Here is a 24728-nt window from a genome sequence, read left to right as displayed (position 1 = left end):
TGTAATAAGAGGAACAGCCACTGGAGCAGAATTACCCTAGATACTTGGTAGATGAGAAGGCTGGCAAGGTCGATAGAAGTATATTGGATATACATTGTGTTAATGTGTACTTTACTAGTACTCCTAGTAGCACCATGGTATTAGATACCGGTTCGGTTGCTAAGTGTTAGTAAACTCGAAATAAAAGGCTACGGAGTAAACGGAGACTAGCTAAAGGTGAGCTGGCGATATGTGTTGGAAGTTTTTCCAAGCTTGATGTGATCAAGCATCGCACGCTCCCTCTACCATCGAGATTGGTGTTTGCGTTGAGCATAGACATGATTGGATTATGTCTATCGCAATACGGTTATTCATTTAAGGAGAATAATGGTTACTCTGTTTATTTGAATAATACCTTCAATGGTCTTGCACCTAAAATGAATGGATTATTGAATCTCGATCGTAGTGATACACATGTTCATGCCAAAAGATATAAGATAGTAATGATAGTACCACCTACTTATGGCACTGCCACGTAAATCATATCGGTATAAAACGCATGAAGAAGCTCCATGTTGATGGATCTTTGGGCTCACTCGTTTTTGAAAAGTTTGAGACATGCGAACCATGTCTATTGGTGTATATGCATGAAGAAACTCCATGCAAATGGACCGTTTGGACTCACTTGATTTTGAATCTGAGACATGCAAATCATACCACATGGGCAAGATGACTGAAAGCCTCGTTTTCAGTAAAATGGAACTAGAAAGCAACTTGTTGGAAGTAAGAATTTTGATGTGTGCGGTCCAATGAGTGCTGAGGCGTGTAGTGGATACCGTTATTACTTCACAGATGATTTGAGTAGATGTTGAGTAAATTTACTTGATGAATCACGAGTCTGAATTATTGAAAGGTTCAAGTAATTTCAGGGTGAAGTTGAAAGATCATCGTGACAAGAGGATAAAATATCTATGATATGATCATAGAGATGAATATCTGAATTATGAGTTTGGCACAGAATTAAGACATTGTGGAAATTGTTTCACAACTAATACAGCCTGGAACACCATAGTGTGATGGTGTGTCCGAACATCATAACTGCACCCTATTGGATATGATGCATACCATGATGTCTCTTATCGAATTACCACGATAGTTTATGGGTTAGGCATTAGAGACAACCACATTCACTTTAAATAGGGCACCACGTAATTCCAATGAGATGACACCGTATGAACTATGGTTTACAGAAACCTAAGTTGTCATTTCTTAAAAGTTTGAGGCTGCGACGCTTATGTGAAAAAGTTTTAGGCTGATGAGCTCGAACCCAAAGCGGATAAATGCATCTTCATAGGACACCCAAAACAGTTGGGTATACCTCCTGTCTCAGATCCGAAAGCAATAAGGGATTGTTTCTAGAATCGGGTCCTTTCTCGAGGAAAAGTTTCTCTCGAAAGAATTGAGTGGGAGGATGGTGGAGACTTGATGAGGTTATTGAACCGTCTCTTCAACTAGTGTGTGGCAGGGCACAGGGAGTTGTTCCTGTGGCACCTACACCAATTGAAGTGGAAGCTTATGATAGTGATCATGAAACTTCAGATCAAGTCACTACCAAACCTCGTGGGATGACAAGGATGCGTACTACTTCAGAATGGTACGTAATCCTGTCTTGGAAGTCATGTTGCTAGACAACAATGAACCTACGAGCTATGGAGAAGCGATGGTGGGCCTGGATTCCAAAATGGCTCGAGGCCATATAATTCGAGAGATGATTCATATATGAAAACAAAGTGTAGACTTTGGAAGAACTACTTGATGGTTGTAAGGCTGTTAGGTACATATGGATTTTAAAAGGAAGACGGACAATGATGGTAAGTATCACCATTATGAAAGCTCGACTTGTCGTTAAGATGTTTTCTGACAAGTTCAAGGAGTTGACTACGATGAGACTTTCTCACTCGTAGCGATGCTAAGAGTCTGTTGGAATTATATTAGCGATTACTGCATTATTTATGAAATCTTGCAGATAGGATATCAAAACATTGTTTCCTCGACGTTTTTCTTGAGGAAAGGTTGTATGTGACACAACCGGAAGGTTTTGTCAGTCCTGAAAGATGCTAACAAGTATGCAAAGCTCCAGCAATCCTTCTAAGGACTGGAGTAAGCATCTCGGAGTTGGAATGTATGCTTTGATGAGATGATCAAAGATTTTGGGTGTATACAAAGTTTATGAGAAACTTGTATTTCCAAAGAAGTGAGTGGGAGCACTATAGAATTTCTGATGAGTATATGTTGTTGACATATTGTTGATCAGAAATGACGTAGAATTTCTGGAAAGCATATAGGGTTATTTGGAAAGTGTTTTTCAATGGAAAGCCTGGATTAAGCTACTTGAACATTGAGCATCAAGATCTATAAGGATAGATCAAAACGCTTAATGGTACTTTCAAATGAGCACATACCTTGACATGATCTTGAAGGTGTTCAAGATGGATCAGTCAAAGAAGGAGTTCTTGCCTTGAGTTGTAAGGTATGAAGTTAAGACTTAAAGCTCGACCACGGCAGAAGAAAGAGGAAGGACGAAGGTCGTCCCCTATGCTTTTGTCATAGGCTCTATACGGTATGCCATGCTGAGTACCGCACCTGATGTGTGCCTTGCCACATATTTGGCAAGAGGGTACAAAGGTGATCTAGGAGTAGATCACCAGATAGCGGTCTAAGTTATCCTTAGAGGAATAAGGATATGTTTCTCGGTTATGGAGGTGATAAAGAGTTCGACGTAAAGAGTTACGTCAATGCAAGATTAACACCTATCCGGATAGCTCTGAGTAGAGATACCGGATACGTATAATGGAGCAACAATTTAGAATAGCTCCAAGTAGAACAGTTATTTGAAATGGCTCCAAATGTAGCGTAGTAGTTGCATCTACAAGATGACATAGAAATTTGTGAAGTACATACGGATCTGAATGTTGCAGACCCATTGACTGAAACCTCTCTCACAAGCATAACATGATCAAACCCAGAACTCTTTGGGTGTTAGACACATGGGGATGTGACCTTGAGTGTTAATCACATATCGATGTGAACTGGATTATTGACTCTAGTGCAAGTGGGAGACTATTGGAAATATGCCCTAGAGGCAATAATAAATTAGTTATTATCATATTTCCTTGTTCATGATAATCGTTTATTATCCATGCTAGAATTGTATTGTTAGGAAACTCAGATACATGTGTGGATACACAGACAACACCATGTCCCTAGTAAGCCTCTAGTTGACTAGCTCCTTGATCAATAGATGGTTACGGTTTCCTGACCATGGACATTGGATGTCGTTGATAACGGGATCACATCATTAGGAGAATGATGTGATGGACAAGACCCAATCCTAAGCCTAGCACAAGATCGTGTAGTTCGTTTGCTAAAGATTTTCTAATGTCAAGTATCATTTCCTTAGACCATGAGATTGTGCAACTCCCGGATACCGTAGGAGTGCTTTGGGTGTGCCAAACGTCACAACGTAACTGGGTGGCTATAAAGGTACACTACAGGTATCTCCGAAAGTGTCTGTTGGGTTGGCACGAATCGAGACTGGGATTTGTCACTCCGTGTAAACGGAGAGGTATCTCTGGGCCCACTCGGTAGGACATCATCATAATGTGCACAATGTGATCAAGGAGTTTATCACGGGATGATGTGTTACGGAACGAGTAAAGAGACTTGCCGGTAACGAGATTGAACAAGGTATCGGGATACCGACGATCGAATCTCGGGCAAGTATCGTACCGATAGACAAAGGGAATTGTATACGGGATTGACTGAATCCTTGACATCGTGGTTCATCCGATGAGATCATCGTGGAGCATGTGGGAGCCAACATGGGTATCCAGATCCTGTTGTTGGTTATTGACCGGAGAGTTGTCTCGGCCATGTCTGCATGACTCCCGAACCCGTAGGGTCTACACACTTAAGGTTTGATGACGCTAGGGTTATAGGGAAATTATGTACGCGGTTACCGAATGTTGTTCGGAGTCCCGGATGAGATCCCGAACACCACGAGGAGTTCCGGAATGGTCCGGAGGTAAAGAATTATATATGGGAAGTCCTGTTTTGGTCACCGGAAAAGTTTCGGGTTTTATCGGTAATGTACCGGGACCACCGGGAGGGTCCCGGTGGTCCACCAAGTGGGACCACCAGCCCCGGAGGGCTGCATGGGCCAAGTGTGGGAGGGGACCAGCCCCAGGTGGGCTAGTGCGCCCCCCCCCCCCCACAAGGGCCCAAGGCGCCTAGGGTTTGGGGAGGGGGCGCCTCCACCTAGCTTGGGGGGCAAGTTTCCCCCTCTCCCCCCTTGGCCGCCACCCTAGATGGGTTTGGGGCTGCCGCACCCCTTGGGGTGGAAACCCTAAAGGGGGCGCACCCCCCTCCCTCTCCCCTATGTATAGTTGAGGTCTTTGGGGCTGCCGACACATGAGTTTTGACCTCTCCCTGGCGCAGCCCTACCTCTCTCCCTCCTCATCTCTTGCGGTGCTTGGCGAAGCCCTGCTGGAGTACCATGCTCCTCCACCACCACCACGCCGTCGTGCTGCTGCTGGATGGAGTCTTCCCCAACCTCTCCTTCTCCCCTTGCTGGATCAAGGCGTAGGAGACGTCACCGGGCTGTACGTGTGTTGAACACGGAGGTGCCGTCCGTTCGGCACTAGGATCATCGGTGATTTGGATCACGACGAGTACGACTCCATCAACCCCGTTCACTTGAACGCTTCCGCTTAGCGATCTACAAGGGTATGTAGATGCACTCTCCTTCCCCTCGTTGCTAGATTACTCCATAGATTCATCTTGGTGATGCGTAGAAAATTTTGAATTTCTGCTACGTTCCCCAACACATGGATATTACAATTTGTTGCAATTGGAATTTTATCCGACGGCCGAGGTTGATCGGGTAAATATCCAACGACCCACAGCGATTTGGATCGAGATCCGACGGTCCGTGTCGCGAGGAGATTTCGATCCGACGGCTGAAAATCCAAATGCCCGAGGAGGCTCCATTTTGTTCTGGACTCTAACAATGGGAAACGAGTATATCGATACATCGTTAAACCATATGGTTTAAACAATTTTTTTTAAATTCGTACATTGTGGGTCTCTCACATATATTATTAAATATATTGTCAAACTTATACATAGGTGCTCAAAAAACAAGTATATTGTACTCTAGAATTTTCTACAGATATAGTTTCCTAATTATATAATACAACCACTAGAACTTTCTACAAATATATTTTCCTAATCATATATTACAACTACTATTACAATATTTGTGAAACCACATATTTTAGAGATATGTAACATACATATGTGTAAACTACATAAATTACACAAGTATACAAAAATTAAAAATCGTTAGAAAGCAGAAATTAAATTAGGCGCAACACTTAAAGTATTTTTCAATGATATACAATATAAATATATAATAAATAATTAAATGATATTGTTAAGTATGCCAAATATAAGAAAATATACTCCTTCCCATCAAAAAAAGTATGCTCCTTAACACAGTAGTGTAGTAAGTATAAAATTTCAGTATAAAATATGTATATATCAAGAGGAGCGGGGCAATATGAGAGAATTCAGTGAAGCAGAGTACTTCCTAGATAATATAAAAATACTCTCTCCGTAAACTAATATAAGAGCGTTTAGAACACTACTTTAGTAATCTAAACGCTCTTATATTAGTTTATAGAGGGAGTACTTACTATGCAAGAATAAGAACATTCGTACAGCTCTGCACTACTGCATACAGAACAGAAGCAATAGAAATAAAATAATGCATCAATTCAGTCCACAGATTACTAACTTGATCTATATCATCAAAGAATGTTAAAAGCTCCTTAAAGGCTACCAATTAAAAGACAAAATACATAGCTATGAGATATAGAAGTATTTACCAAATACTTCACTCCTGATTACTGGGGGTGCGGAACAACACGCCAGAACTGTAGATCCCTTCAGAAACCTCTAGGTGGAACTGCAGAGTGCCGGCAAAGGTCTGAATTAACCGGCACATATTAGCTGCCTTGCACAGTGAACTTTCTGCATCAGCATGTGCTATTGGGTCCAAGAGAGAGTAGTTGCTCATAACAAAGTCAAATTCCAAAACACTGGATCCCAATAGAAAAAGTGAACGGTTCATAACTTGAACTGCAAGCTTGGCTTGGGACAGGTTGTTCTTCATCTCTACTTCTTGCTCAGTCCCCGTCAAAATCTCCAAACTGAGACTCGTACACCATGAACAGCCCTGTAACAAATGCAACGGTGGGCACAAGAACTCGATGGGCCCCCTCAATCTCAGCCATCAAGTTCCCAACACCCATGATTTGGCCAGCGTTGCGCTTGCCGATAGCACAGCGTCGAAATCCGACTTGGGCTGAAAGCTCTGCTATTAAATCAATGAGCTCATGGACCTGATGACGTGCCGCGGTAACTTTTGAGGCCAGCACAGCAGGTAAGATTTCGTTTGAGAGTGGCATTGTGCTTACGGACCTACAGCAATAAGAGCAACTCCAACGGGCCGACCCAAACGGACGGCGATTTCGTCCGCTTTTTGTCCGTTTGTGTCGGCCGCCCGCCCGGTGTCCGCCCTATTTTTGATATGGGTCGGCAGCGCGCCCAACGTGCCGACCCATATGTGCAGGCGTGGCCGGCTGGCCGCCCAATTTTACATTGATTTGCATTCAAACATATTGTGAAGCCAAATAGTCTGGCCGCCCAAATAAATAGTATAGTTTACAAGCCAAATACAAATAAAAATGTTTCACATAGTTTTGCAAACGAATAAAAGAAGATACATCTATTGGTTGCCAATATGAGTCCACATATGCTCAACCAAATCATTTTGCAGTTGCACGTGAGTTTCCCAATCACGCATGTCTTCATGAAACTGAGTGAACTGCTCAAATGTTGCCGCTACTCCATGCTCAGGCACAACATTCTCACCCTGAAACTGAAAGCCTTGATCGTACAGACGTTCCGGGCGCTCGTCTTCTACGATCATATTGTGCATGATCACACAAGCAATCATCACCTCCCATAGTTTCTGCGTGCTCCAAGTATTAGCAGGATACCGAAGAATGCCCCATCGAGATTGCAAAACACCAAAGACACGCTCGACATCCTTCCTAGCACTCTCTTGCTCTTGGGCAAATCTTTTCCTTTTCTCTCCGACAGGGTTGGGTATTGTCTTGACAATAGTGGTCCACTGAGGATAGATACCGTCACCCAAATAGTACCCTTTGTCGTAGTTGTGGCCGTTGACAGTAAAGTTCACCGGTGGGATGTTGCCTTCGGCAAGCCTAGCAAACACCGGTGAGCGCTGAAGCACGTTGAAATCATTGTGTGATCCAGCCATGCCAAAGAAAGAGTGCCAGATCCACAGATCTTGAGACGCCACGGCCTCTAGTATGACAGTGCAAGCCCTGACATGTCCCTTATACTGCCCTTGCCAAGCAGAAGGGCGGTTCTTCCACTCCCAGTGCATGCAGTCTATGCTGCCAAGCATCCCCGAGAAGCCCCTGCTGGCATTCATCACCAACAAACGGGCTGTATCTTCAGCTGTCGGCTCTCTCAAGTACTCAGGGCCAAACACAGTAATCACAGCCTTGCAGAACTTATACATGGACTCTAGGCATGTAGACTCGCTCATACGGACATACTCGTCAATGAGATCACCGGGCACTCCGTATGCAAGCATTCGGATGGCGACAATGCATTTCTGATAAAGGAGAAACCAATCTTGCCGACGGCATTCTCTTTGCACTCGAAGTAGTCATCATAGCCGACCACTCCCTTTCTAATACGGTTGAAAACATGCCTACTCATACGGAACCGGCGGCGAAATTTGTGATGTTTGAACAACGGGTTTGTTGTATCAAAGTAGGAAATGCCCGCTCTCTCGGTTGCGATTCAACGCCGGTAGGTGGCCCGGAATGGAGCCACGAAACAACGGCCGCTGGCTGTTGAGGTGGTGATGGACCAACACGGCAGCCAATATCTCCTCCTCGTCGGACGACGAATCGTCGGAGTCGCAAAGGAAATTGTGGAAAAAGAACTCGTCGGCGGAGTCCATTTCGTACCTTGGCAAACTGTCGAACAACTTGCGGGCGTCGACGAAGGAGACGGCTGGCGAGGGGAGTCGTGGCGCCCACAGACCAGCTAGCTTCTTGGTGAGTGTGACGGCGTCCGACGAGCGTGCCGGTCGGATGTGGCAGGGGCGGCGAGGCGGCTTCTTGGTCATGGGCGGCTGTGCGGTGGTGGGAAGCAGTTTGCTCCCCGGCGGCAAAACGGCGGCAGAGGGCGACGGGGGGGAGGGGCGGCATTGCTGGGCGGATGTGGAGGCGGCGGCAGCTGGAAGAGTCGCCGGAAAAAATGGGCGGCGACGTCGGCGACGGAGAAGGCAGGAGGGTTGCTTTGTTGGCCGCAGGGTGAGACGGGAGGCCAATGTGCCATAGACCAGCGGGCCCGGGGATAGGAGTAGGCAAGCGTGCGCCCGTCGCGTGTCCGCGCCGACGCAAATCAGGCTAAAAAAATGGGCTGGGAATGGGTCGCGCGCGGACGAAAAACGGACACACGTTCGTTTGGGTCGGCACGTTGGGCCGCTTTTTCTGTCCGCGCCGACCCAAACGGACGACCGCGGACGAAATGGGTTGCCCCATTGGAGTTGCTCTAATGACACCGATCAATTTAAAACGGATGAAAGCCATTAGCTATAAACTGAATTTCAACTTTCATAAGCCACAACCCATACAAAGTGACCAATTTAACATACTGTGAAATAATAAGCATTAAAACGAATCTTGTGTATCAGGCTTGTGTATTTTTGTGACCAATGGCACCATGGTGTATATATATCAGTGTATGTGTAAATTGCACGATATGTTGTACTTACTGTATAATAAATGGCAGAAAAAGGCTGTGGCGACTTCAAGCTGCAATGTGGTGGACCTGGAAATTAAAGCCTGGGATAGCCCTGTAGATGATCCTACTTCCCTTCTTTTTGCTCTGAGATTGAATGCAGCGATCACTTATTTTCTAAATGTGCTGTGGCCCAACAGTTGTGGTGTATGAGTATGAAACTAGTCAGGTCATGAATATCTTCTGTTCTGCTGTCTTATATGGAGCTTATGATGGACTTTTCGTAACAAACTCTGTTTTCAGGAAAGACAACAAACTCTGTTTTCAGAAAAGACGGTGGAGCAATGTCAAGGAGGCGCGTGTCTGGAGCTGCTAGAACACCGATGGAAGATCGTCTGCAAAACCTCCCAATCAGCCCTCCTGGACAGAAATCCTGCGCTCCTCGACAAGCTCGGGGTCGAATTACTGCGGACCGCTGGGTAAACCCGACTTTTCTGATCAAACTCGTCCCCTGTTCCTGCAGGAGAACGCTAGCTGGTTCAGTGTTTAGTTTCCTACTAGTACTCCCTCCGTTCGGAATTACTTGTCACAGAAACGAATGTATCTAGACATATTTTAGTTATAGATACATCCATTTTTATCCACTTTTGAGACAAGTAATTTGGAACGGAGTGAGTAGATCGCTGTGTTTGCCTACTGTGAACTGTAATGAACTTTTATCTACTGAGGAAGCTCTCAACTTTCCGCCGTGTAAGTTGTAAAGCTACGATGTTGCTTCGTTGTGCTTAATGGAGCAGGGAGGCAACCTTTTTGATGTGAAATACAAGCCTGTGCTGTGATAGTTTAGGCCACAGGTGCTTGTGTGGGTTTTCATGGGGAACAAGAGCTTTGGTTTTGGGCTTGGGTAGCATGCAGCGCAACCATGATGATGAAAACTTAGGTGAATTAGACAGCAAAATCATGGCATTTCAGATCCAAGATTGCTGCGTATGTTGGAAGTAATGTAACCTAGCCAGTAGCCAGCCCAAATTATAGAGGTGAGTTGGGTTAGTAGTTTCTGTGGAACATCTGGTATTCTGGTGGTGTCTCTGGAGCATCAGGAATGATTTTGTTTTTTCCACAAAGAATGCCGAAAAAGGACACCCTGCTGATGCCATATTTTGTGTGCTCTTATTCCTGCTGCAATGGAGGATTCCTTGGCCAAGTAAAATCACAAGTCGTCTCTGAGGAAGTTATTCGTGAAGGAGACATCTTCGGACTGGACTTGTGTGCGTAGTCTGGGAGTTAGTCTTTTTCCTGGTTACCCACAGTTTAAAACTGTTGGTCTAGTTGTTTTGTGATGTTTACCTGTTGCCGGGGAGGCGTCTCTGGAACTGGGAGTGTCAGGTGTAAAGATCATTGCCATAATTTGTAGTTTTGTACTGCAAGGATATGTAGTGGTCAGAAAATGTCTTATATGAAATTACAGAGGGAGTTTAGTAGTTTCAGAAATCGGCTATGGCTCCTGAAATTTTAGACTCTATTTCCTTTGAATTTGCGGTCCAGAGCTGGATGGATAATGTCTGGTCTGGTCTGTACCATGCATACACATACGTTGAATGCCTTTTTTGTAAGGGCCATCTGCATAAAACAGCCTTTTCAATGCTACAGCCAGGCATCTACTACACCACTAGGTACGTAGTAGGAGTACGTGACAGTGCCTGATTTCTTTTAGAAAAACAAAGTAGCCAGCCAAATATGGAAGGCATCTCCTTTTCTTTTCGAATCACGTACGCGACGGTTTCTTGCTTTCTCCCTACTGCCTGTGCATGCATGCCAACACAAAGGAAAAAAACAAAATACACTGCTTTCTCCTAGCTAGCAGCGGGTTTGTACATCTAGACAGACTAGACAGTGCGTGCAGCGGACGCCGATTTATCACCTCTGATCTGGTGGGCAGTAAAATCTTTCAAAGCAAGCAGTAAAATCAACTAAAAAAAAAGTCTTTCAAAGCAAGCAGTGCATGTCTCTCTTTAGTTATTATCTGCACGCACACCACATACTACTACCCCTAGCTAGCTAGCTCAGACACAGCTGGGTACAGCGGTACATATATTATGGCATGTGCATCGCTCCCTCTTCCGGCTATCTTCATCACGCGCGGCCACTCGGTTTCAGATGGCAGGAGGCCATTTCCGGGCATGCCGTGCTCTGCTCAGCCTCAGCCTTAAGCCTTAGCCTCAGCGTCAGGCGTCAGCCACGACCGACCAGCTCTCTCCCACTGTTGCCCAGCAACGGCTCATGGCCATCAATTGATTGATTCCCTCGCTCTCTATGTGTCTGTATGTGGAGGAGATTCGGCCGCGGCTGCTACAACCCGCGACGCGCACTGCTACAATCAGCGGCCACTGGCTCTGCTTCATGCACCTCTATATATTAATTAATGTTTTGTTAAGGAAAGATGGTTGATCCTTGGCTGGACCTTAAAGTTTGTTTCACAAGGCAAATGCCCAAAAAGTCACTTTAGACGACGAGCTCGAGTGAGCCCTATATTTTAAATAGTGCCAATATGTATTTTAAAGTTTTAAAAATTTCAAAAAATTCTAAAAAGATATTACCCGCCGAAAAAGAATTGGCTCCCCAGGTCGCTCCCGCAGGCGGCCCGGGAGAAAACCCTAGCCGCCGCCAGCGCAAGCCCCTCCTTCCCTCGCCGCCGCCGGCGGACGTCGCCGGACGAAGCCCGCGCGGCTCGACGGCGGGGGGGGGGGGGGGGGGGGGGCTTTCCCTCCTCCAGCTCGAGGCAGGGCGGCGCGAGCCGTTCGTTCGTGCGGGGACTCGGCTCGGCGCGGCGCTCGCGCGGGTGCACGCACCGGCGTGGGTGGCCGTGCTCGCGGCGAGGGCGCGGAGATGGGCGTCCTCGTTCCGGTGATTTGGGGTGCGGCCTCGGTGCGCCTCGACGGGATCTGGCGGGGACGACATGGCGGGTGGCGGCGCTCCGGCGGCTCCTGACGTGTGGATCCGGCGGGTGGGGATGCGGACTGCGGCTCCTGGCTGCTCGACGAGACCCCTCCCGGCGATGCTACGGCTGCAGTGGGTTGCTCGGGCTTCGGCCCGGTAGCCCTGCTCGGCGGGATGGGGTGGGGTGGCGGCCCCCCTTCCCGGCTTGGTGCTATGGAGCTGGTCGGCTTGCTAGCCCGGCGTGGCTGGCAGCGTGGCGACGGGGACAGACCGGTGGTCCAACCACTGCTCTCTTTCCTGCCAGATCCAAGTCAGGGGCGGCTAGGTGTGTCCTCTGCTCCCATCCTCCCGCGGATCTCGCACTCCCTGACACGCCTTGCTCGGTTCCACCCATGTTGGTTGCTTCGGCGTTCTGGTGTTAGTTCGGCAGGCGCTCGGTCGCCATAGCAGGAGGTTTTCCCCTCCTTGCGGTGGTGGCTCTGGTCTCAGCAGCGACGTGGCTCAGCAAAAGGGTGATGAGGGTGATGCTACGGGCGAAAGCCCTATGTCGGCTTCCGTCGGCATCGGCGGTAGCGGCGCTCTGCAGCGTCGGATCCCTCCCTGGAGGTACCGTTGTGTGATGCATTGGTTCCTTCGCCTACTCTGTTCGTTCTCCGGGTGAAAGCCTTAGATCCAGCTCCTGGATCGGACGGCAGCGGCGTCCACGACGTCGTTACCACCTTGGTGGTGCCTGTCTTCGGAGACGTTGCTCCATGTTGCTTACCTGAGGTTTGGGTGGTGTTTGGCTGGCTTGAGGTTGGTGGTTGGTGGTGGTGGTGGTGCGGCTGGTGGTGTGGTTGTGCGGCCGACTGGGGTCGATGGTGGTGTGTGTTATGGTGGTGGTGGCGCGACCAGCCTGCGCTGGTGTGCATGGTGAAGCGATCCAGGTGTAGACTCGGCTGCTTGATGCCCTTCGGCTTCGCCGGCGGTGCTGCTGTTGTGATGTAGACCCGGCTGCGTGTGACTCTTCGTCCGGGTGTGGACTCGGTCGTTCGTTGCCCTTCGGCTGCACCAATAGCCTTGAGGCATCATGGATGGTCTCGGTTGATTGGAGCTCTTCGTCTACGGTGGTGGTGTTCTCGTGCGGCTCAGGTTGGTGATGATTGCTCAAGACTCTCTCGGTCGTGCCTTGTTCGGTTTTTCAGCCCGGTTTCCCTTATAAACGGGGTTAATTTGTTAAGGTTTTTGATCCGGTTTTACTTATAAACTGGATCACTACTCAGGCTTTTTGGCCACTTTGAGCAATATATTCAGGTGGGGAAACTCCCCACCGGTGATTCTCAAAAAAAAAATTTAAAAAATTCTGAAAAAAAATCAAAATGTTCATATGGATGTATATTGCACATGTGCAAATTTTGATGCTGAAATAAGTAACCACGTGAGTTATATAAAAATGATAAAATCGTGATTTTGGAAAGATGAACAGTGCATGCATTATTCACTATTTAGAAATATAATCATTTTGTCATTTTTGTGCAGCTCGCATGTTTACTTATTTCATCATCAAAGTTTACACATATGTAATATACATCCATATGATCATGTAGTTTTTTGGGGGTAATTTTTGAAACTTTAAATGTGATTTTCAAACCATTTAAAATAAAGTCTTCCAATGCAACTGGGCTCAAAAAATCCACTCTTGGCAAATGCCTCTCTTTCTTTGTTAGGCTATCAGCAACACGAGCTGAAGGTGCATTATGTTTTCTGATTGGTTCAGGTTGTGTGTGATAACGAGGGGCAATGTTTCACCAAATATCACCCTTCTTGTAGTATATACACTAAAAGCTGAAGAGTGGTGGTAGTTAAGGAGTCAACCAATTTGGAAGCGGAGGGAGTAGTAGTCAAGGAGTAGCACAAGTGTGATTTGCATGTTCAACAAAGTAAGTGGTAAAATCAAAGGGTAAGCAGTAAAATCTTTCAAAAGGCATCTTTATTCACTAGGCTATGTGCACCACAAGCTGAAGATGTACATGTGCGTACGTATAGCTTAGCTGCACCAGGCCAGTTGGAACGCACGCCACATACCAGTACTAGCTAACTTTGCATTGCAACTCTCTCCCCCTCTCTCTCTCTCTCTCTCTCTCTCTCTCACACACACACACAGAGACACCAGTATAGTAGACACACACACACACACACCAGTATAGTAGTGGTATGCTCCACGCCACCGCCCCCATCAGGCAATCTTCGTTGTGCGCGGCCACCCGGCTCGGAGGGCCAGGAGGCCCTTTCCAGTAATGCCGTGCCATCACGCATGCATCTGCAAGTTTGACTGGTAATGGACACAGGGCCTCTTCAATTATTCATGCATGCGTGCTATGGCCCATGGGTACGTTGATACGATCGTCTTGCGCACCTTGCACAGTTGTATGGCTACCCCTTTTTTCTGATTCTATCTAAAAGAAAAGGAGATGCCTTCCATATTTGTTTAGATAGATAGCTAAGGTAGCTACTCTTTTCTTTTGCTTGTTTATATTTATGTACGAGCGAGTACACGAAGCATAGCAGACGTACAAAGCCGACACACATTAGAGCATCTACAACCGGACTTAGCAAATCCGGCCCCTCAAACCTCCGCGGACGCGCCCGGGCGCTGACCGGGCACACGCCCACGTCCTCCTTCATCGCCGGCGCCTCCTCCTCCCTCACATCCAGTGGCGGCGCCTCCTCCCGCTCCTCTTCCTCCTCCCCCAACACCTCCTCGAAATTCTCCTCCGGTTCCGGACCTGCTCAAGGAGGAAGAGACGGTGCTAGATTGTGTAGTAGCGGCGGCGGGGGGCATGGCTAACGGGCTCGAGTGGCGGCGGAGGGAGGGAAGAGGCGGAGGTGCTAAGGGCTGGGGGCGCCGGCCGGCTTAAATAGCTGGCTACGGCCTCGGGCGGCGTGCCGGAGCGGCGACGATCGAGGCGCCCGTCGGGACATCTGGTTTCCCGGTGAGTCCGTGTGGGGCCACGCCGTCAGGCCAACGGGGTGGACGTGCCCGGCGCGCTTGGGCGCCCCCATATCCGCCCCATATTCGGGTTGGATATGAGGGGTGTCGGTCAACCTGAACATTTGAGGACCGTTTGAAGGGCCTGTCTGGGTCAAAAAATCATGACCGGGTGGTGAGGCGGGTTTGAGAGGTGCTCTTACATGTACAAATTTGTTGCTAGGAGAAAGTAGTGTCTTTTTTATTTTATTTTGTGTTGGCATGCATGCACAAGACGTGCGAAAGCAACAAGTGTGGCGTACGTGGTGGTGTACATACTAGCCGGCCGGGCCAGTAGATATATGGTAATAAAGCCTCGTTCAAATGCTTTTGACGGCCAAATCCATCCACCTCGTCTATATATAGAAGCAGGCATACACAAGGTTTGTGTCCATCCATTTTACAGTAGCTCTGCTAGCTGGTATAGCCAAGAACCAACACACCCATTCCACCCGCACGCGCAGGTAGAGGCAGGCTAGGTAGATCGAGATGGCCGCCGCAGGGAACCAGCCCCACCTCCCCCACCCAAGCCCCGCTACCCTGCTCAACGCCGTGCTGGACGAGTCGACGAGCCTGGACAACAGGAACGACCAGTGGACGGAGGAGGCCGCGCGCGAGCTGGGAAACATCGCGGTCGCCGTCCGCGCCAACGCGCAGGCCAGGAACGTCGCCGGTACCAGGGCCGAGCTCACGTCGACGGTTCAGCACCTGACGCCGCTCTTGTGTCACTTCATGAGCGAAGGCTTGCAGATGCGCAAGCTGCGGCGCATGTTCCGCACGGCGGTGGGGGCGCCGATGGTGCCGGCGGCCGCGCCCGACCTGCCGCCATTTTTCCATGTGGGAGATCAATGCATGTCGCAGGCGGAGATCAGCAATGGGATCCTCCGCAACACATCAGAGAGCATGTCCGGAAGGGTCAACGCGGCGCTGACGCTGTTGGACGCGGTGGAGGCCGGGGCGACCAACCCCGACGAGGTCTGGGGCAGCATCAATGAGCACCTGGAGGAGGTCACCACCTACACGGAGATGATGGTGGCTCAGCACACCGCACTGAGCCTCCACATGCGATGCGTGGTGATGAGCATCGCGGCCGGCGTCCGCCTCTACTTGCCCGCCTAAGACATGCAAGCCCCTCCTCCGGTCCAAGCAGAGGTACGGGCCGTTGATGCATTCATTCATCTCTCTCTCTCGCTCTCTCATCTTGCCTTAATCTCTCAGTTGATGCATTCATCTCTCTCTCTCTCTCTCTCTCTAATCTCGCCTTAATCTCTCAGTTCATGCATTCATCCCTATTTCTAGTAACACTCATGTTTTGTTGTGTGTAGGCAGCAGGTGCGGTGATCGTCGGAAGCATCAGGGCCGGCCGGAGGGACGAGCGGAGAGCTAGCTACCTACTGCTCCAGTCCAGGAAAGAATGAATTAGTTGCAGTTTTCGTTTGTGCGATCGAATCGACAAGGCTTGCTAGTTGCATTGATTGCGACATACAGCAGCCCTGCCGTCGGTCTATACTAGTTATCTCCGTGTCAACAGCGTACTAGTAGTAGTGGTAGTAATCCTCCTGGTGATGGTGGTGGTGGCAGCATTGTATCAGAGTCAGTCTAGTCCGGTTTGTTTGTTTGTTTGTTTGTTTGTTTGTTTGTTTGTTAGCTCTTCAAGTTCAAGCTAGTACTGGTAGCTATGGTCAGTTGTGGTGGTGGTCGGTCAACGCATACTAGTACTAGTTGTTGCAGCAGCTGTTGCTTGTAGTGCGTTGGTGTATCAGAGTCATTACCACTCCAGTTTCAGTCGATTATTATGACTAGTAACTATCGCTGTCTTTCATTATCTGCATATACGGTTTTTTCTATTTTTTTTATTATTATTTGAGAAGAATCTGCATATACGTATGCTACTGCCTCCGCATTCCTGCTGCTTTATCTTTTTTTTGAAACAAGATTCCTGCTGCTTTATCGGTGGGTCGCAATAGGCCAACTGCCAGGTTAATTAACATCCATCGGGCAATTTAATTTCTGGCCAAAATGAAATAAAATAAAATGACAAAGACCCACCTCTGACGCAATGCTGATTTTAAAACGCCGTGCAAGATATATTGTTCCAAACATGTTACCGCCTCAACGCAGTTTAAGATTGTTCCAAACATGTTTATTGGCAATGCTGCTAGCTAATGACTCGATGCACTTCAATATTGTTTCGCATCAACATACTTATATAGTAGAAACCGGTCCGTACGAGGGTAAAACACCCACACAATTTCACTACTATCAACCCCACCCACCTATTCTACCAAAACCTTGTGAATTTATTATTGCTTCAAATGAACCCAGCCTCTGATTGCTACTAACACGACTTCTCCAAAGCAGTTTCTTTGATGCCCTGCACAAAGAAAATGCCATGAGAACCAACGGCAGAGTTGAAGAAAACAAAAATGCCATGTTCATGCTTGACTGAAAAGGGCATAGCTATGTGCCAGTCCCTTGAAAATAGTATCAGGGTCAGGCAATTTCCTTTTCAAGTCGCACCTAAGCACATAGCTATATCCAAACTGTTAGTGTTAGGGCAACTCTAACCTATCCCCTAAAAGTTAATGGACGATCCGGACGAGTAAAGTTAATTAATTAGATGAGTAAATTTTTTCTCCTCTATAGGTGGCCGCACCTAGCTGATCCCCTAAACTTTAGTGGAGTAAAAAAAAGTTGATTTTGTGTTCTAGCCGCATGAACTTCAAACATTTCACTATATATTATAAAAACATTGAAACTAAAATATGCATAACATAACCGTCATAACATATGTATCATCATCGTGATTTTCAAATAAAACATGCATAGTTCATCCAAAAGGCGTCACTTCAAAGTTCAAACACAAATGTTTGATCCAAAACCACCGCAAACAAAAAAAAACTATATGTTGTGGATCGAGCCAACCAATGGCATGCACGAACTCAAACGAGATGGTCGCCGAAGAAAACATCACCGCCACCACCATCCTCTCGGACGGTACCATCACCACCACCATTCTGAAGAGAGGCTTCCACTTGGGTCAAGATCTATCTCCCCACGAGTGAGCTCCCAATACTTTCTTGTGGTTTCATCCATTGTGGTTGGATCCATTAACATGATAGCACATTCTTCGGCCTTCTTGGCATCATGAATCCTCTCCTCCTCAAGTGCAAGTCTACTCTCCTATGCTTTTAACTTCCTTTCTTTGGCCACCAACTTTCGAGTCGAGTCGAGCCGAGACAAGAGCTACTCATTTAGCTCGTGAGTTTCGAGTTAAAATTCAAGCCCTACTCGCCATGTTTGTCTGTTGGATTATCTGGAACAAGATAAACGCTAGAGTGTTCAAGAACAAGTTGACACCTCCATTCTACATCCTCAAGCTTATACAAAATGAGGCCAAGCTATAGATCACCGCGGGATCTAGGCACCTAAGCATCATCATGCCCCGAGAGTAGTCTTCCTTGTATTGTCGTGTGGTTCTCTTTCTTGTGATGGGCTATGTTGTGGAGCCATTGCTATGTTTATAACTGAATTCTTCCTCTGTTAACTAATGAATGAGGCAAGTCTTTTGCCTTGGTTTAAAAAAAAACATAGTAGCTAGTAGTAATAGTCCTCATGGCAGCAATATTGCAACGCATTGCTGTATCAGAGTCGGTCTAGTCCGGTTTGTTTGTTACCTCTTCAAGCTCGTTATTATGAGTAGCAGTAACCATTGTTGTGTTCCATACTTATCTATGGTCAACATCGTAAGAGCATCCTCAACAGATGATGCAAATTTGATGATAAAAGTGGGTGTTGTATAATTTACATCACCAAAAAGTGTTTTTTTACATTTTTTTAAAAAGAGCCAACTCCAAGAGAAGATGTATATTTATTATGTGGTGATATAAATTCCTAATCCAAGAGATGGTGTATATGAAGATGTAGAACTAGCTGAACTACTACTTCATTTCAAACATAATTCAAACATAGCAAATTCAACTACTACTTCATTTGAAACATAACTCAAACATAGTTCTAATTTAAAACATAATTAAACATAGTTCTAATTAAAACATAATAAACATAGTTTAAATTACTACTACTCCAACGACTACTACTAGTTCAAACAACTACTTGAACTACATCGAAGATGAAACTACTCTTCATCGGATCTCCTGAACTGCTCCCAGAACTCATCATTTCTCGGGTCGTCGCACCCCTCGTCCTCCTCCTCTGAGTCATCACAGTCCGACGAGTCCAACTCAACGGGGATCACCGTCGAGGGGCCGGTCTCGTCCTCTTTCTTCACCCCCTTCTTCTTCTGCTCATCCACGCGCTTCCAATAGAACTCGGGCTCAGCCTGGAGGTACTCCGGATGCTCCCGCGCGAACCTCGCCATCGTCGCCATCGCCGGGTGCAACGCGAATGGCCGGCTTCTTATTCCTCTTCTTCGTCATCTTCTCCATCCGGAAATTCTCTGGCACGAGAAACTCCGCATCCGCCCAGGTCTCAATCGTCGGGAAATTGAGCTCCGTCCTTGGCCTTGTGGCACGCCATGCTGCGACATCATACGCACGTGCGGCCTCGTCGACAATGGGGTACTTGCCGAGCCAAAAGTGGCGACCCTCGTAGAAGTCAACGTCGAAGTTGCCGGACAACTTCGTCCACACTTCGGAAGAACCCCGTCTTGCTCTTCAGGGCCTTCTTCGGCGGCATGGTGGCGGCGGCGGTTGCACGGCGCTCGAATCGGGGCAACGACTGTGCGGCACAATTTGGCCGGTTTGGTCACGAGCAACAATGGACGGCGACGAAGGAATAGCAAAAAGACACCCGAAGGGTGGTGGGAGGGCAGACGCAACAGTGCAGCGCGGCAAGTGGAGGGAGGAAGAAGACACGCGTGGGTGAACAACTAGAAATGACGGTTGGCAGTTGGAGCATGACATCATTTTTACATAACTGGGATGTGAAGATGCAAATTTGCATCTCTAGATATTTTATTTTACAACACGGAGCAGGTGAAGTAAATTTTTTTTTTGCATCTACATCATCAGTTAGAGATGCGATTTTAGACCTCAGAGATGCAAAAGTTCGTAATTTTTGCATCTACATCTTCTATAGATGCATTGCTCAACAAAATATCACAGGCACACAAGGAAATAAGAACATGTACCCAACAAGATAACCAGTTTAACATCCACCCGGCAAGCTGATGTAATGCCTCAACGCCATTCAAAATAAGACTACTACAATACATGTTATCTGCAGATACTGCATCAAGTCAAAGGTCTCAAGATAAGACTACTGCAAAACATGTTATCTGCAGATAGACCCGCAAGGAGGTAAAACACTTATAACAACAATTCCACCATTCGTTTTACTACCACCGACCACATAGCCATCTACTCTACCAAAACCTCACATTTGCTTCAAATGAAAGCCTGCCTTTGCCTTTCTCTGTTATCCTGCAGGCCTGCAGGAACAAAACGCCATAAGAACCGACAGCAGAGCTGAAGCAAGCATACATCAAGCGACATCATTATACTTCTATCTAATGTAACAACTACAACCCTACAAGAGTAAATAAAGGTATTAACCAAACACGCAATCCTAAAACTGTTGTAAGAGCAGGGATAATAAAATAATTTCAGAACAAACACACACAAGCGACAGTTTCTGTAATTCCTGTGTCATGGGCTAATTTTGACCCACAGTCCTCGTCAAATGCAGATAACGAGTACTGATAAGCTTGATGTGCAGAACAGTATACATAGTTACTGTCTTCAGCAATGGAAAGCATATATTTTAAGTGACTGTCAGCTAAGTCATGATCTACATCTAAAGTACTCCCTCCATCCCATATAATACAAGACATTATTATATCCAATATGTGAATATATTGGATGTAATAATGTCTTATATCATGGGACAGATGGAGTATATCCCATCAACCCATGCCAGACACATACCCCACTTACTTCCAAATAATGAGTAAATTCAGGTTACTTCCAATATAGTATGAAACTACTACACACAATATGAACATTTACCAAACTAAAGAGGGACAGCTCATACATAAAGCAAAAGAAATCATGCATCAATTTAACACAGGCATGAAATGGATTCATTAGTTCAATACCTTGGCCTATAATTCGACTAGTCCTGGTGCACGGGTGGAACCAACATGCCCGCATTGCAAATATTTGCAACAACCTCCAAATGGAACTGGAGATTGCCTGCAAAAGCTTGTATGAGGCGACCGATATTAGTGACCTCGCTTAATACGGTTTCTGCCTCCTGATGAGCTACTGGATCCAAAAGCGAGCAATTATTCACAATATACTGAAACAATGATGCGCTGCTCCCCATCACCAAGAACAAACGGTTGATCGAGTGAACTGTATAATTGGCATCTATCAGAATGTTTCTCAACTGTATTTCCTGCTCGTTTCCCAGCACAGCTGCAAACTGAGGATCACGCACAAGGAACATTCCTTGAACAGATGCATACACGGGCACCATTTCTCGGTACACCCACTCAAGCTCAGCCATCCAGTAACCAGATTCGTCGCCGGTGATGTGATGGGCGTTGTATTCTCGAATGGCACATTGCCGAAGCCCGACTTCGGTCACAAACTGTGCTACGCCATCAATGACCTCACGGATCTGATGGCGTGCTGCAATAGCTTTCGCAGCTAGTAGGCCAGGTAAGATTTCATTTGATTGCGGCATTGTGACTACTGATCTGCACCAATAATAACAACGATCAATTTAAAACAGACAAAAGACACTAGCTATAAACTTAATTGCAACTTTTGTAAGAACCAAAACAAGTAGATCTTCAACCTCACGGCTTGTTTCAGTAAGAACTTTTTTATGTGCTCACTATGTGCTTGAATATTCCCAAAACCAGGCAATAACATCATGTATCTAAAGCTGCCTACACCTTTTAAATTCAGTCATTGCATTTACATGGTCACAACTTTCAAACACATAATAGATGTGCATCATGGTCTCATATTTTCAATTAAAAGATGAGGACCATCCTAGTTACAAGAAGTATTACAGGGCACTTACATAAGAACTAGTAAACTACTATCCATGGTTGCTAACCCACATGACAGAGTATAATAAAAATAAACTATTATCTAGGAAACTGTAAATTGTAGCTAGGCAACTACAACTACAAAAGAATTTGCTAAACTTAGCTAAGCAGAGCCAAATGACCAAAAACTAGAGTGAAGAAATTTGTGTATTGAATGACAATGGATGCAATTTGCGTATCATGCAGTACCCAATGTTTACGAGTCGTTCCAAGGTTGAGACTCATAGACTTACAGTAGTAGTGCTAGACTAGTCGACATGGTACTGTAGCACTGAACTTACAGTACATAACTAATAATACCTAGTAGTAGTACATAGTATTACACTATATAAGTATACAAGTACAGTATACAATTGAAACAAGCAAAGTGGAGTCACTGAGGCAGAGCAGCACCAGCAACTAGCAGCAAGCACAGCAGCACCAGCAGTCTATCTGCGAGCAGAGCAGCACCAGCAGTCCAGCAGCGAAGCAGAGCAACAGCAGCGGCAAGCCAAGAAGAAAGAGGAGGAGAAAGGAGGGGCAAGGCAGAGCAGCACCAGCAGTCCAGCAGCGAGGCAGAGCAGCACTGAGGCTCACCTGCCTGAAGAGGAGAAGAGCACGAGGGGCCGGCGGCGCGAGGAGGGGCGCGAGACGAAGGCGACGGTGGAGCTTCAGATCCGCGACATGGGGCCGGCGACGGTGGAGCTTCAGATCCGCGGCGGCGGGAGTACAGCGGCCGGCGGCACGAGGAGGGCTCGACGGGCACGTCCAGCAGCCGGCGGCGCGTCCAGGTGAGGAGGGGAAAGAAAGGATTAGGTCTCCCGTGGGATGAGGCATCGTATTTATACTCCCCCAGTTTTTTGAGTCGTTCGACTCGAACATGTCGACTAGTCTGGACTAGTCGTCGACTAGTCGATGACTGGCTCGACTCATACAAGTAGTCTACACGAGAAACCGAGTCGACAGCCAGTTTGCGACTCATAGACTAGTCGAGCGACTAGTCTAGACTAGTCGTTCGACTCGTAATCGTTGGCAGTACGTACTGCTTTCATTTAATAAATTAGTAAACCATTTCCATATTCTTTCCTACTACTCATCCTATCCTTCTCATCTACTGTGCCTACTGATCTGCAGCCAATGCCATCAAGATATGCATATATGACACAATCGCAACAATTAGCTTCTTTCGCTTCTTGTCTATCTACCATGCAAAATTGAACAAAAACATGACACCTGCTCAGAGTTCATACGGTACATATAACTTGAAATAGCACACACTCAAATATATCCCACTGTTCATACACAAACAAATACATGCCACTGTCCATACACAATCACACATAGGATCTCGTATTCACAAACATTATATGCTCCTATATGCACGATCAATCCATAGAAAAGCACACCAGAACCAGTTGTATGTGCAGTAGGGTTATACCTTGGATTTTTTCGGATAAATGGACTGCCAGATGCTGATTTCTGAGGGAGAAACGGACTGCAGAGGCTGCCTTGTGCTCTTCCGTGTTAACTGCATAGAAAGGGAGAGATGCATCAGATCTGACACAAAGAGGAGCAGCAAAAGAACAGAATTGAATCGAGTTTCACTGTCCATAACAACTTGCGCTAATCAAGAGAGAAGGGAGGGAGGGGGGGGGGGGCAGCGCCCATTTTCACTTAAAAGATGTGGACTACACTGGTTACTAGAAGGCACTTACATATACAAAAAACTAGTAAAGTACTATTCATGGTTGCTAATACACATGACAGCGTGTAACAAAATAAACTATTATTTAGGGAACTGTAAATGTAGCTAGGCAACCACAAACTACAAAAGATTTTCCTAACCTTAGCTAAGCAGAGCGAGAAGTCAAGAAACTAGAGTGAAGAAATTTGTGTATTGAATGACAATGGATGCAATTTGTGTAACATCCAGTACCTACTGCCTTCATTTAATAAATTAGTTAAACAATTTACCTATTCTTTTGTACACATTTCCACATTTGATAGTTAAGTTACTTCATAGTTCATACACAGTTCATCTATCCCGACATTTATAACCCAATCGTGAATAATGCATCAAGCTACAACAAAATTTTGTTCAATGGACAAATGAATAGTGTCTTCAAGCAACTTGCGGTCCCTAAAAAGTTGACAAAATAGAAAGAAAGGTCATGTTCACACAGGTTGTTTCATCCCTCTATATACTTTATTCTCTAGGTACTCACTTCTCATCCTATCCTTCTCATCTATTGGCCCATAACATACATGTTCACTTATTTATCCTTTTCTAGACTGAACAGCCGATTCCATCATCAAGTGAGGCATAAAAACAAGACAGCCTGCTCAGACATATAACTTGAAATAGCGCACACTCCAATATATCCCCACTGTTCATACACAAACAAACACATGCTCACTATCCATACACAATCACACATATGCTCTCGTATGCACAATCAAATATATGATCCTATATGCACGATCAATTCATAGAAAAGTACAACAGAAACAGTTGTATGTGCAGTAGGGTTATACCTTGGATTTCTGAGGGAGAAACGGACTGCCAGATGCTGGTGATTTCTGAGGGAGAAACGGACTGCCAGATGCTGGTGATTTCTGAGGGAGAAACGGACTGCCAGATGCTGGTGATTTCTGAGGGAGAAACGGACTGCCAGATGCTGGTGATTTCTGAGGGAGAAACGGACTGCCAGATGCTGGTGATTTCTGAGGGAGAAACGGACTGCCAGATGCTGGTGATTTCTGAGGGAGAAACGGACTGCCAGATGCTGGTGATTTCTGAGGGAGAAACGGACTGCCAGATGCTGGTGATTT

At 46.4% G+C, this 24728-nt stretch overlaps 1 protein-coding gene and 1 long non-coding RNA gene across 2 annotated transcripts; one reads left to right on the top strand and one right to left on the bottom strand.

Annotated features, from left to right (window-relative positions):
- The first annotated feature begins 15243 nt into the window (after positions 1 to 15243).
- On the top strand, positions 15244 to 16641 carry LOC125527472. The gene is made up of 2 exons (XM_048691978.1): positions 15244 to 15985; positions 16159 to 16641. Exon 1 carries the CDS (start codon positions 15323 to 15325, stop codon positions 15950 to 15952), a length of 630 nt encoding a protein of 209 aa, XP_048547935.1. The 5' UTR covers positions 15244 to 15322; the 3' UTR covers positions 15953 to 15985; positions 16159 to 16641.
- A 3331-nt stretch (positions 16642 to 19972) lies between these two features.
- LOC125527471 lies at positions 19973 to 23309 on the bottom strand. The gene is made up of 3 exons (XR_007292125.1): positions 22494 to 23309; positions 20952 to 21557; positions 19973 to 20285 (listed from the first exon to the last, which is right to left on the bottom strand). It is a non-coding gene; the product is annotated as an uncharacterized LOC125527471 (long non-coding RNA).
- Positions 23310 to 24728: the final 1419 nt, after the last annotated feature.

This window comes from Triticum urartu, unplaced genomic scaffold (assembly GCF_003073215.2).
Source record: "Triticum urartu cultivar G1812 unplaced genomic scaffold, Tu2.1 TuUngrouped_contig_400, whole genome shotgun sequence".
NCBI classification, from domain to species: Eukaryota; Viridiplantae; Streptophyta; class Magnoliopsida; order Poales; family Poaceae; genus Triticum; species Triticum urartu.
This window is presented reverse-complemented; position numbering and strand designations above follow the sequence as displayed.